The following is a 14,242-nucleotide window of genomic DNA, read 5'->3' on the forward strand; positions in this document are numbered from 1 at the left end:
GAAACTACCATTATCTCCTACATGCAGTCGTTCTTGTAAACAACTCATCTTAAAAGTTTAACTCATTTTACTTATATTCATCGCAAGGACTCGTTTGAAATGCACAAACTACTGGCGATTATGATGTAAATTAAAATTGCTACTGTGGAAGCACTTCCTAAAGGTACACCTGCCTGACCAACAAAAGAAAAGAAAACCCACAGCAAAGGTTGTTCAAATCCAAAAAACTGCACTCATGTTGCATAAAGCCCAATAATAAAACCCACATCATTTCTCTTATTACTGTATTTTAGAAGACATTTCCTTTTAACTAAGCAATACATTTCAATCTGTATTTTTTAAGAGTTAAAGTATCTATAACCTTACAGGAAAAGGTAAGAGCTCAAAGCAATAATAAGGTAGTAGTGTTCTAGCTATTAAATGCAAACGTGCTAAGCTCGGAAGTTCTGCTTCTCAAATTTAAGTCCTAACACCTAAAAAAGGGAACAGTTCAGTTAACTCCTCACACAGCAGCAAGATCACAGTAAAAAAAGGGAGTATTCTGCAAGCTACAAGGTACTCCAGAAGTATTTTAGTTTCAATGAGCATGTTGTTTCAGATGTGCTGAAGAATGATGAATTGCCATCACATGTAAGATCTTGAGTTACTGGAAACAAGGAGAATAAAACCTGATAATAACAGTTTCTCACATGGTCTTAACATATTGCAAAAAGAATGCTGGGACAATAAACTGGTACCCAGTCTCTCTCAAGAGTAAGCAGCTGACAGATGGGGCTGACGGAAGACAAGCTTTAGTGCAAAAGTAGCTTCAGACACAAAGGATTTATGAAAGAGAGAAGGAGATGAAGCCGTGATAATCTCCGAGGCTTTCAACCCAACACCGTAACTTTATAATACTTGATAACCATTCCAAAGCACCCACAGAGCACTGTTTCCACCTACATGAAGGTAGTAAGAAATGGGAGATGGCACTGTTTCCCTGAATATTTTCTTTCTTCTAGCTCTACTGCCAAGTAGCGTCTCGGCGGGAGACAAGAACAGAATAACATAATGAAAATCTGCCCAACCAGTAACACCTTACACATTTCTGCCCCTCGTGACTAGTGAGAAGGTTGAGGAAACCAGATTCAATTCTTTGCTGTAGAATCAAATGAGAAATACCCATTGCTGCGTTGTGTTTTACATCAATACAAGACAAGGGAAAAACCACCCAGACAGACCTATATCAGAGACTGATGCTTACAAAATCCCTGCCTAAACAATCCTCTCTGTCTCAACTGAATGATGTTTTGTTCCCCTTATAAATGCACCCTTTAGAATTGTATCAGAGGAATCAAAGCACCTGAGCAAACTGCCTGTTCCTTAGCAGTGCCACAAAATTAGCATTCTCTGAAATACGATCTTTATACTAGAAAAGATGAAGATTGGGAAGACCATTCTCTGTGGACACTACACACTCCCAATAGTTTTCTCATACCCATTTTGGACTGCACAGCTGTTGTAAACAAATTATTGTGATCTTATTCCCATTCCATTTTCTCATAATTTAGGAAACAAATGGTAGAGAACTGGCCACGTGCTATGAAAGATGCTTCTTGGCTTTGCTTTCACTGGCTTGAAAAAGACAAAGCGCTCTATCTGTCAATGGTAGAGCTTCCCAATATTGCTTTCTGATAGAATGGCACACAGTGGCTGCGATGGACACTTCAGCTGTCACGCTAGCTACCCTTGCTATCTTTCAGAGTTGTTAAATTGCTACCTAGACCATATAGACTCTCAAGATCTCACATCTACATAGAGCGTTTTTGACCAATGATCTGCATCTTCAGCAATTCCAGTGAAAGGGAATTCTAACGGAAGACTGTCTACTGTGTACTTACCAAGTTGTTACTGTTTTCCTCTCTCAGATTTTAAAGTTTAGTTGACAGAAAATTACTACATATCACAATAAGAAGAAAATGTAGAGAAGGACCCTAATTTGATGATATGTAAAAAGAGGGAAAGTATCTCAACATACTGAGGATTCAACAACTGCCTGGTTTCAGGGAAAAACATGAACAGTAGTACATTAAGTAGAAGAGTCTGATTTCAAAGTTTTCTTACATTAATCAAAATAACTTATAACTATGTTCGAAGTTAAGAACTACTCTTCTACTTTTAGCATATTCCAATTATGGTTTGATTTCTGATGGCAGTGAAATGAGCTTTTCAAGAAAAATCCATTATTCTGTTCTTCCCACCAGATAATTTGCTGCTAGGTGCTGCCTGCAACTTACCATCAATCAACAAAAATGTCAACAGAGTGGCAGGATTAAGTACGTTCTACAGAATCAGCATTTCTACATTAGTGGTTTGTCTCAGAAGGCCATGACTGTACATTTTAATTGCTACATAAGAAAAACACAAGTGTTGCTTGTTTTTGGGCTGCCTTTTTTCAGAAATTGTCCCAAATCATCAAGGACATAACACTTGTAGAGTAATTCCCCTTCCTCCTCCAGGTAGCTGTCAGAAACAAACCAATCATGCTATTCAAGAGCAAGTAAAGGTTATTCTTGCTATAGATCAAAGATAAACGCACACTGCTAAAACACTTCACCTAGTAGCATTGAAGCTAGATGGAGAGAAAAGCTTTTATCACAGTTATTTCAGTACAGGTGCTGTATGACTTAAAATGTCCAAGTCATTTCAGATATGTAATTAGATATTTTATTTTTTTGAAGTGTGTCTTTACTTGTAATAAAAAATTTTAATACAATATTCCTACTAAAAGATTACTGAAGTTTCTTTTTTTAAATTTGACATCGCTCAGTGATTCCCCCCCCCCAATTTTGCCATAGCAATTGTATACATTTAAAACCAGAGAGGACGCTAATAAAAACATGCTTCATTTCTAGATTAAATTTGTCTAGCCTGTATTTCTCATAACTGAAACTTCTTACGCTAGTTTACTACACTGAAGGCCCATGGAGACTTGCACATGGAGCCCTCCTTCAACCTCTGCAAAATTCCCCATCTGAGAAGGAAGATTCTTGACAGGTCACTGTGTTGAACTACCTACCTGACATTCCAGAGCTAATCTTGAATTTCTAGTTGACAAAACCAAATATTTCTAATAAGTGACTAAACATGCCAACTGCTATTTCTGATCAGAGACGTACCAATTATTTGTAAACTCCATTCAGGAATGCTGAGCAGAAAAATATATTTATGTATTACACTTACTATCCACTGCAGTGCATAAATGCTAACTTTGATTTTAATCAACAATACAGACATTTCCACATTATAAGCAACTGGGCTCTATCAGACTCCAAAGAAAGAAGTAATTTTACAAGGTTAAAAAGAAGTATGATAACAGCTATAATATAGCCATTTTATCCAAAACATGGAAAGTTTGAACACAAACATTTAAAGATGTTCTGCGACATACTTATTTGGATGCAATTCAAAGGGTACCAACATATCCTTTTCCACCACTCAGTACTTAGCTGTTTAGAAAATAAGCTTTTTAGACTTATTATAGCCATCTTTGAAAGGTAGTTAGCAGTACTACGTGCAACACTGAAGAATGAGAAGTTCAAACTACAAAAACACACCTGTAAAATCATAATAGAAAAAAATTTTCAGCACTACACTTAAATTCATCAGATTTATGGCAAAAAAATTTAATTTACTTTCTTAGTAAACCAAAATTGGAGCTCCCCTAATTTAATATTCTTGATTCCTGTTACTGTTAGTCTCGTTAAAAAAAATTAAGTAGGTCAAGGGAGGGAAAAAATGAGACAAACCTGAAGAACTACTCAGTTAGAACCCTCAGTCTTAAAGCCATATGCACTTCTCTCCTTACCTCCAGCAGAAAGGGTAGCTGTGCTTAAAACTACTGCTGTGAACCAGTCTGCCTTTCTCTTTCAGTAATTTAATGATGTTCTTATCTGCATCCTAAAAAGACAGAACAAAAAGTTTTCCTTGGAATACAAATTTCACTATTTCAGGAAGCTACTACAGGATTTGTCTCCAATACCCAAATTAAGAAAACCCCTACAAACAATCCAGTATCACACACACACAAAAAATCCAAAAAGCTTCTATACAATTTATGCATTTACTGCAGAGGCACTGTAAAACACTAAATTTGGAAAGTTATTTGCTCTCCAAATCCTGGCATACAGCATCAGTCCCTTTTTGCCCTTAACTCTATTTCCACATACACACAACTGTGTACAAAATTCAAATTTTCTGTAGCATTAATACAAGCCAGAACTCACATTATTTAATATCTTAAATCTTTTATTGAGTCTTCTTATTTTGTGGCAGGAAGTCACATAGTGCTTCTTACCTAATATTTAGACTTCACTACAACACACTTCTCTAACATAACTAGAGTTACAGAAGTTGAAGCATCTTTTACAATACCTTACTAACTAAACAGGGTTTATGTTCTAAGCTGGAAGTTAAGGCTGTACGTTAATAATCAAAGACAGTCTACTGAACAAACGAGTCAACATGACATTAAAAAGGGCGGGAAAAAAAAAAACATACAAAGATTTATGATACAGCAATATTCATAAGCTAAGAATTCAGCATCATAAGAGTATTTTCCAAGAGCCTTAAGTTCAGATTCCTACCAGCAAGAAGATAAACATGTAGCCTCCAGTGTTCTCTTACTTGCCTTAATATATAGCAGGAAGCAATGACAGCCATTTGAGTTCAAATGCAATACAAGACTTTTAAGTCTTTTTCAAGTAAATTGTGTTTACAGGAACATGCTTTGCTATCAAACTGTACCAGCAGGAAACTGACTAAAAACAATTTGTTTTCTTAGCACATAGAATAAAGAGGCACTCCTTTCTATGGATTTGTGTCTGTAGCAATCTGGAGTTCCTGTGGGTTCCTTTTACACGGATTCTCTTGCATCTATTGGCAAGCAAATTCACATTGCAACACGTCCCACAAGTGGGAAAAATGACTGGGTTTCTTTCCTCTAAAAAGTCATGTTACACTAACGGGCTGGTATAAATTTAATGACGACATCTGTGAATTCAGAAGTCATCCAGAGGTAAAGGAGGCCTCTGCACACTTGCCTAGAGACATAACATTTCCGTAAGAAACAAGGGATTTCTGCAGTAGATGCAAACAGGAGATACTCCTCTTCCCTTTCACTACTACATACACAGTATTACTTAGGTTTCAAATTCTTTATTTTTCAGATGTTGTAATAAACAATTGCAACATTGTTGCAAATGTTAAAACACATTTTTATTTTTCCAGATATTAAAGACACTATGAAGAAAATTATTACGAAGGCAACATCTAAAATTTATCTTGAATAAAGCAGTAATTCACTTTCTCCAAGACCACTAACCTTCACATACTGTCCAGCAAAGTCAGTCACTTCTGCTGTGAAGCAGCCTGACGCATCAACTGGACAAACGGGCACAGAATCTTTCTGAATAATATTAAAATCCATGCAGACTCTGTAATCATCCTACAAAAGAGAGAAGTGCTAAGTTATACAAATACAAAATACTAGTTAAAATATCCAGCCCTGGAAAAAGGAATTAAATATTAAATAGAAAATGTGATGACTAGACAAGAATAGCAAAATACTCAGCCTTCACTAATCCCAAATATGCATAGGAAAAGATGTATTTTACAGGATTGTACTTTTATTGATCACAGAAATGATTTCTCCAGAATATATGTGTTTTCTCTCACCTATTAGAGGGGATATGTGCAAGTGCTTCTGTGCATATACATATATGTGCATCTATATACACACATATTTTTTGTGTGTGTATACACACATACATACATGCAGTCAACAGCTTCAGGCTACTATCGCATAGTAAAGGAACTGACAACCACTATGTACCAGCCAGAGACTTGTGTCTTTTTAGCACACAAGCCTGCATGGCATTTTTCAGAAGGCAGGTTGTTTTAATCAATCTAATTCTGGAACTCCACATAAGAAATCCCATTTTCTGAATGTCTTGATGATCCAAAGCCTTTAAATCTGTATTTCTCAATCTTTGTTGGCCCATAGGCAATGCTACTGACCAAGAACCACACATGGACAACATCACAGGTTATTTTCCTGGCCAGCCTCCATTTAAATTTTTAATTTCCTGTAGCAATAAGGGGAAAAAAAAAAAAACACAACAAAAACAATTAAGAAAAAGAGGGTCACTTCAGACTTTCATGAACATAACTGAACAACAATGGTATCTTAGAAAAGATTAAACCAAAATTACTAAAGGAACAGAAAAGTTCAGATATTAATTTCAAGCCTGAAGTCAAAGTCCATATTGTAACCAATTGTCACTCCAGGTTACCCACTTTCTTGCCCTAAGGCGAGAAAACATTATTGGGGGTGGGAGGGGAAGGGAGAATGGGACAGCTGCAGATCAGTCACTCTCAGCACATTCACAGAATTGCTTCATTTTTCCTCAAAGAAAAAGGCCCTGTCTAAGTCTGCATCAAGTCAGGTTGCTTTTTTGAGTCTTGGAGATTCCTGTATTGCTGCTCTGATGAAACGGGGGAAACCACAGACTTCAGGAACAAAACCTGAAATTTTGTGTAGAGTGAAACACAACCTGCAGTCACCCTGCCCACCAAAACTGGCGGTAGTTGGATTGTTAGCCTCCTCTATGCTTAGAGGTCATTTAGCTTTCGTAAAACGCAGCAGCTACTTCATAGGAGTTGCACTCTAAAGCAATTTGTCCACCTTGATCAAGGAGACCATACCAGAAGCAAGTGTGTAAATAAGCGTTAAATAAGCAAGTGCTCCATAGCTAGCTCAATTCTCCTTTCCTAGATATAACCAACACAGGTGAGCCAACTTTGGAGTGACAGAGCAGAGTTTCCAGATCCTTTCTGTGGTCCTCATCCTGTACCTCCAAACCTACCCACTAGTCCCTGTACTTACCAGCTCCCGCAAGCCACATTTGGCAGATGCTGCCTGTTGATCCACAGTATATTTTACAATGATGAAACTCATCCATAGCAATAGTGAAGTTGGCTACTTCATGTACCAAGGCATTACATACAGAAATGAAAAACCTCTTCAGCTACAGCACTCATTTACTCTAGATCATCTTTCCACTCTCCAGCAGCTGCAGACAGCCATCATGATTATTCAGCCTCCACTTGGTCAACCAGCTTCTGCAGTCAATAGATTAACTGAAATAAGCCCATCCTCAGTTGACCTTTCATCAGCTATTTTTGCTGAGATACAGCAAGCAGACTGCAGTGTTTAAAATGTAGGCCAGATGACAGAACTAATGTCAACCCTGATTTGGCAGTGAATTGTAAAAGGCTTTGAAGCAGCAGCCAGCAAAGACTACAAAGCTTGGCACGTTCACAACCTAGCTCAAATATAAGAACAAACCTTCCACTTCGCAGGACCTAGGTCAAGAGGTGGTTCAGTTCGATTTGCATCGCTGATGCAGCCAATGATATATAAAGGGCTTTGCTATTTTGGTTTTCTACAGTTAGTTCCTTTCTTTTGAAGAACTCAAACTTGAATGTAAAAGCTTTCCAGACTGACCTGCCATTTGACTTAACGAAGATTTGCTTCAGTAACCACAACCCAGGAATATATTCAGGCACATACAGAAATCCACAAATGCTAAGCTCCACTGAAAAGCTACGACAAATTTCAATTCTTTCTGGGACAGAAGTCAGTGTTCACTTTTGTACCCCTGCCACGATTAGATCTCTCAAAAGATTACAAATAAAAGTTAAAAACCATACACAAAATGAATGAAGCAGGACCTATTGAACAGCTCATTGATGAGAACTCAAAGCTTTTCTACCTGAATTTTTTTTTAAAAAAAAAAAGCAACAAAACCATGAAGTCAAAAGGTACACCTTCACCACGTCTTAACAAAAATCAAGTATGCTTTTGCAATTTACTGAAAAGAAAGTGCAACAGTAACATATCTATGAAATTTCTGTGACTCAGTCTGAGCAGACACTAGAAGTATAGGGCTTTATGCAAATTAAAATGTTACTAAAGCTTTTTAAGTTGACTGTAGATACATCTACATATGATGAAATGCCTGAGCAGCTGAATTTTAGTGTCATGTTAATCGGGAGTTTACAGTTTTTAATACAGGTTCGTCTTATTCTGTGAGCTTTAATTTTGATTTCTTTTGAACTGAATAATAGAGCGCTCTGATACTGCGTGGCAGCTTGTATCTGGCAAAAGCATCACACAAGACAATTAAACAATATATCCTGGAACTAAACAAAGGTGAATTTTTACTTTAAATTTTGTTGGAGAAGGATACATTTCTAAGCTATCAGCAATACAGAATATATATCAGTAAGTAAAATAATTTTTTAAAACCCCTTACTTTCTATCCCTATTTGTAAAAGGGACTTATATCGAGGGGAAGGGATACAGACAAGATATGACACTTTCTGTGAAGGACTCTGCTCTTTTTCTTCTCCTCTGACCTTGCCTCCTGGCTCCACTTACCCCTTTCCTCTTTCCTATTCATCTTCAACACAACAGTAAAGGAATTCACAGAGAAGCCAATTAATTAGGAAGACAGTCCTGCCTACAGTCATGAGTTATCACCCTTCTTTCATCTAACCTTGTCTACTTAAAGGCAAACTTTTAATGCCAACACACGTAACACTCATATTCTATACAGAGCCTACTGTACAATAATGAATTTCTGAACCTAAACCAGAACCCTTTGTGAGCCTTTATGAACAAAAACAATCAGTGGGCTGTCAAAAGTGAACTACAGGCATCCCAAAAGAAAAAAGGTAGTAGCGTTAAGCGCAACATATACTATGCAATTTCCTTCTAAACGTAGCGTATCCAGTTGACTCAGGTCTATCCATCATGCATTATAAAATCAAGCTGCTCCTTAGCTAACGAGTGCAAAGTTTTGTTTGTGATGTTAGTGTACTTTTTCCCCTCATACAAATATTTTATGCATTTTTTTTTCTTTGCAATGCATTTAACCCATACTCTCGTGTTTTTAAAAAAGTGTTTTTAAAGATAATTGCTGACTTCCCAGGAGAGAGAGACAAAAGATACTTTTTTCCTCTGTGTTTACACAAATCTCTGTGGGCTTATAATAAAATCAAATAAAAGAGGGCAGATAATCCTTGCTCTAACTGGTCAGTCAGGCTTTCCAACAAGCTGTTTCCAAAAACTAAACTGTATTGTGCAAATACACAACAAAACAATACAGCAGCCAAGGGCAAGTTTCTTCCAGAACTCCTTCTCTATTAGCAGCCTGTTCTCTTCCTTTACTCCATCTCCCACAGCAAGAGCTCCTGCCTCAAAACCAAGTCTGCTCCCTCACACCTCAGTCAAATCTTTGCAAGATTTAGCTATAGGGCAATATCTGAGGTGCAAGGGATGTGATAGGCTTCGGACTTCTCAAGACACTCTACCAGTCACCATAAAGTTCTTTATTAACTAGTAACATACAGCCCCGTCTGACTTTTTTTATTCACAGCTATATTAAGCTGGGACATCTTTTCATGTCAGTGTTCATCTTGACAAGGGAAACAACATCACAATGGATGCACCCTTCAGAAAAATGCAGAAAAAAAAGACAGAAAAGGATGGGATATTTCACATGAATACAAAATGGCCTATTACTAATGCCAACAGTTTCCAGAAATGATGATAGAGCTCGTGGTCCAGGGATTGCTAATTGCTCGGCATTGGCAGCTCTACTGCAAGTTTTTTTGAGGGCATCTTTGGATAATGACTGAAGACAGGACACGATACAAAAAGGACAATGAGTCCAAACTAGTGCATTTAATTCATGTGTCTAAAAACTGAAATGATGAAATCCATGAAAAATTATCCCTCTTAACCCTCAGAAGAATAGACTAAAGGAAAGGACAATAAAGACAGAAAAAAGAATGGATGCAACAAAATCCTTTCAACACCGAGGGATAAAGTCTCAGTACAAAAGCAGTCAAAGTATCTTTTCATTCTCTAAAAGCCCAATGAGTAATGAACTTAAAACACTGAAGAGGGGCAGTGTGCTGAGCAGAACTGCTGTTACCATCCAAAATTATCACTTAGCAAAGCCAGTTTTGACTATCAGTGTAACAAACTATTTCTTCTCGAAGCTGTAAATTTAGACTTTGAGAAAAGCTAATATCAGTGACACTCAGAAGTGGTGAGCTCACTTCACATACCACAAGAATAACCAAATCAAGGGACACCTAAAATCTCCAGCCTTGCACACAAAGGGCACTAGTGCGTGCAAGAACTCATTAGAATACAATACTACATTGTATTCTTACATTTTTAAGTAGCAAATGGGAGGATTATTTAAAATCATAGTCACCCTGACAGACAGTCCCCAGTAGCTCGAAAGCCAAGCAATGTGGAATAAAATCAACATAACAGATATGTAGTTCATACTCACAGCACCAAAATAGGGGGCCTGATGTACAACACCTGTGCCTTCCTCCTCCTTCACATAACTGTCTACTACCACAGCAAAGGCACCTTTATCTTTGCACTGTAACACAAAAATACATATATATATATATACACACACATATATAGCAAAACAGAATTCTTAAGAACATGGAAGAGCCACTAGCCACCCACAAGAGTAAAGAACTCCATCAAAATAAGTGACAGTAAAATGTGACATTCCTAACATTATTTAATCATTTCCCATAGCTAAGATGCCCAGGCTCTATACTTCATTTAAACAGTGTCAAATGTTATTACACCTAAGACCTCTCCAGAAGGCCTCATATTCTATTACTCTTCAAGCCACAGATCTTCACACAGTTCTGTGCTTAACAGACTACAAATCAATACACTCCTGTAAGTGAGGATACAATCAGGAAAGCTACAGGGATTCTATATACAGAAGTCTCCTTGCATTTTCCTATGTCCTATGTCCCTTGTACCTTCTAATTTTAAAAAAGAAGTTTGCTTTTATAGTAATATATTTTCCTTATTTCCTCCAGAGAATGAGAAGGTGGTAAGTATCAAGTTAAAAAAAAAAAAACCACAACAGAAAAAATTGCCAAGAAAAGATCTTACAATTTTCACTGTGTTCAGTATGTAGATAATGAAAAATAAAGCTATTTTCTATTCCCTAAAACAAAAGTAGTAAAAAAAATTACTGCAGTCACAGCTGAACCAAATATGTTACAAAATATTATGTTGGCTTGTTCTGAAGAGGGATATTTTGACATAAGACATCCATTCTAAAAAAAAAAACAAAACCAAAAAACACCACAAAAAACACACACACCAAACAGTAGATGCCCATCTGCTCCTTAGAAGTACAGCAGGACTCTAAAAAATTTATCCATCCCAAATCTTTACACTTGCAGCCCCATTTTTCAGATTCAGCTATGTGTTTGACCTTTCTCTAGAAATAACAGATCCTGCTCCCTACAGAGGTTTTCTCACCTTCGCCAACTTCAGCACACGCTTCAGAACAGATGGTAGTCACAAATGACCAAATCCCTTACACAAGTTAACAGCTGCTTGTCCAGCAGTACTGTAATCCACTTCAACTCTTTGAAAAATTTAATCCATTTTTAATCAGAATTTTTTTTTAAAACATATAAATTGTCTAGTCCCTCTCTTATTGCTAAATATTCTATTATCATCTGCAGTGCTATTAACTACGCTAGACTTACGCAGTGCTTAAATGCTGCACAGGAGGACATCCATAAAAAACAGATGCATCAGTAGTTATTTCAGCAAAGGCTGTTAACTCTTCAATGGAAAACACTACACACCTGCAACTGTTATCCACAGTCATTCTCTTGTGAATACAAAATTTGTGGACTTAACAGGCAGACGACAGAAGCTCGCCAGATGAAAAGCTGAGAGAATACTGCCTATTTATTAATGTGAATTGGAAGTTTCTCTGCAATCCAAAGTCGAACTACTGTTTGACTACTATTTATTGAGTTCTTACTCCGGGTGTATTTAAAACTTAAGTGAAAAAATACAGAAAAAAGTCAACCTTCTGTTTTTCAACCTTCCGCTAGATTTTGAACTACTTTAATACGATACGGGGTTTGTTATTAGGATGCAAGACTTCTATAATATAAACAAGGAATACTGAGAATCATTTTTACGTTTGGCTTTGTATCCTGTATCAAACATCAAACTTGTTCATCTTACCTGAATAAAATATTCAAAGAGTGGTTTATATTTCTTGCCTTTAAGAGCAACGCCAGGAAACCTGAGGAGAGAGATTTACATGAACACAAATTAACTTGAAAATCGCTTAGTCAGCTGGTAGGAATGCTATTTTTTCCTATTTCCTTTCTCCCCATCCCTAACAGAATTTGACTTCATAAGCTGAAGAAAAAAAAGTATTTTCTCAATAGTTTGCTTCCCATTTCTACACCTCTTCAGCAATTTGGGCTTGGACAAAAACCATAACATGTCTTAATGCATCTCTGCTAACAGTCAACAGGTACACTTGTATTTGATGGTCTTTCAATCAAGCAATCATTGTAAATAAATGTAGGAATTAAGCATTAATAACAACCTATTTCTGGTAAAGCTGCGGAAGGAGCTTCTGGATAAAACATAATTTCAACTTAATATTTTTAACAACAAAGCCCTATAGCTCAGCATGTTTAACGGAACTAAATAATCCAAACCACCTAAAAGTTATATGCACAGAAGATTGTGATATAGGGTATTGCAGCATTTAAAGCTTTGATGCCTCATTTCTTTTCCTGAAACTAAGCATCCAAGCTCTCCACGGGCATCTAGGGGAAAGATCTAACAAAGACAGGACTGACTGAGGAACCAGCTGAGCCAGACAAGAAATGCAAGACAGAAATAGAGCCTGTAGATCTGGCTGTCTTGAGGCTTCTGACAATAATTGACACAGATGGTGATCAGGTTGGGATTCACTGCTCAGAACTCTCCTGAAAGTGCTTAAATCTTCCATTTCAGGAAAAAGCCTAGTTAAAACACAACTTCATTTAACAGATGGGCTACCTCTCAATGTGTCACAGCTGTGGTCTATGGTCAAACCATAAAACATTTGACTACCTCAAAGTGGGGAATTCTACAAAGCTGTTTCATTGTACAAAAAGGAACTCAAGCAGTATTCAATGCCAAGTTAAAGAGCATGACTCCTCAGCTTGGCATACACAATACCCACTGGGAAAAGGGGATATTTCTATTTTAAGCCACAGCTTCGTGGATGGTTTATATATTTTATATTACAAACAGCCTTAGGAATGTTTGAGGTGCTTAATCGGGATCAGATGAGAGAAAAGCATCCCAGTGCTCAGCCACACAGATGTGGGAATGCTCAGACACAGAACGTGAAGCACTAGAACTGACTCAAAAAAAAATAGTTAAATTCTTATTTAACTCAAGTAAGTGAAAGGTAAGGGTTGTGCATCACATTCCCAATTTTCCCTTTTGATATCTGAAAGACTTTGTTTATCAAAGTCCTGAACTTCAAGCTGAAGATTTATACAGTGCTGCCTTCTTATGACCTAAGTTATAGTAATAACAGACTCATTTAAAATCACTATAGTAATCCTTCACTCGCAAGAGATCAGAAATCTCTTTGTTGGATTCCCTAGAATCCAACAAGAGACAACAGTGGAAAACAGTGTAAAGAAATGAAGTGTTTAATATGCAAATAGACTAAAATGTAACACAAAGGGAAGAAAATGGTCATCAATCATTTCATATCTACCACTGCTAAATAAAATAACCAGCCACTCAATGGCCCAAAGTGGGGTAATATACCAAGACATCTGTGCAAAGCTGCAGAAAGTATTCTGATAAAGACAGCAGCCATCTCATCAGTGAAACAAAGCAGCAGTATTCCCATTCGCTTTCACATTAAAAACCTACCATCTGCATCTGGGAGGAAAAGGGAGAGAAAAGTCAGGTTCGGGGAGGGGAGGGGAAGGCTGAGAGTACTCAGGAAGCTCAGATGACTTTAAATAGAGAAAATTTTCAATAAAATTATTCTTGACTTCAGCATGCCACTTGGTATACAGCAAGTGTCATGATTTTCTCCCCTGAGGGCCTAACTGCCTGAGAATTTAAAAGTGAGCTAAAGAAAGAAAAAAGTTAAGAGTAGAAATGTGAAAGTTCATTTCCATGAACTTATATACTCACAGATATAAATCTTCAAAAGATCCATTCAACTAGCAGCTACCTCTTAATTGTCTCACATTTCACATTTGAGAGAACTATTTTATTACATAACACAAAAAAAAAAAAAAAAAATTG

At 37.0% G+C, this 14,242-nt stretch overlaps 1 protein-coding gene across 1 annotated transcript in view; it reads right to left on the minus strand.

Annotated features, from left to right (window-relative positions):
• IARS (isoleucyl-tRNA synthetase) overlaps nucleotides 1–14,242 on the minus strand; it is a gene marked incomplete at both ends in the record, with an annotated part of 74,098 nt that overhangs the window by 51,001 nt on the left and 8,855 nt on the right. The window contains 4 exons of the mRNA XM_009572685.1: nucleotides 3,848–3,939; nucleotides 5,363–5,485; nucleotides 10,413–10,508; nucleotides 12,149–12,209. Coding sequence (XP_009570980.1) covers nucleotides 3,848–3,939; nucleotides 5,363–5,485; nucleotides 10,413–10,508; nucleotides 12,149–12,209 — 372 coding nt within the window. The remainder of the gene's footprint in view (nucleotides 1–3,847; nucleotides 3,940–5,362; nucleotides 5,486–10,412; nucleotides 10,509–12,148; nucleotides 12,210–14,242) is intronic.

Source organism: Fulmarus glacialis, unplaced genomic scaffold, assembly GCF_000690835.1.
Source record: "Fulmarus glacialis isolate BGI_N327 unplaced genomic scaffold, ASM69083v1 scaffold35482, whole genome shotgun sequence".
In the NCBI taxonomy this organism is placed as follows: Eukaryota; Metazoa; Chordata; class Aves; order Procellariiformes; family Procellariidae; genus Fulmarus; species Fulmarus glacialis.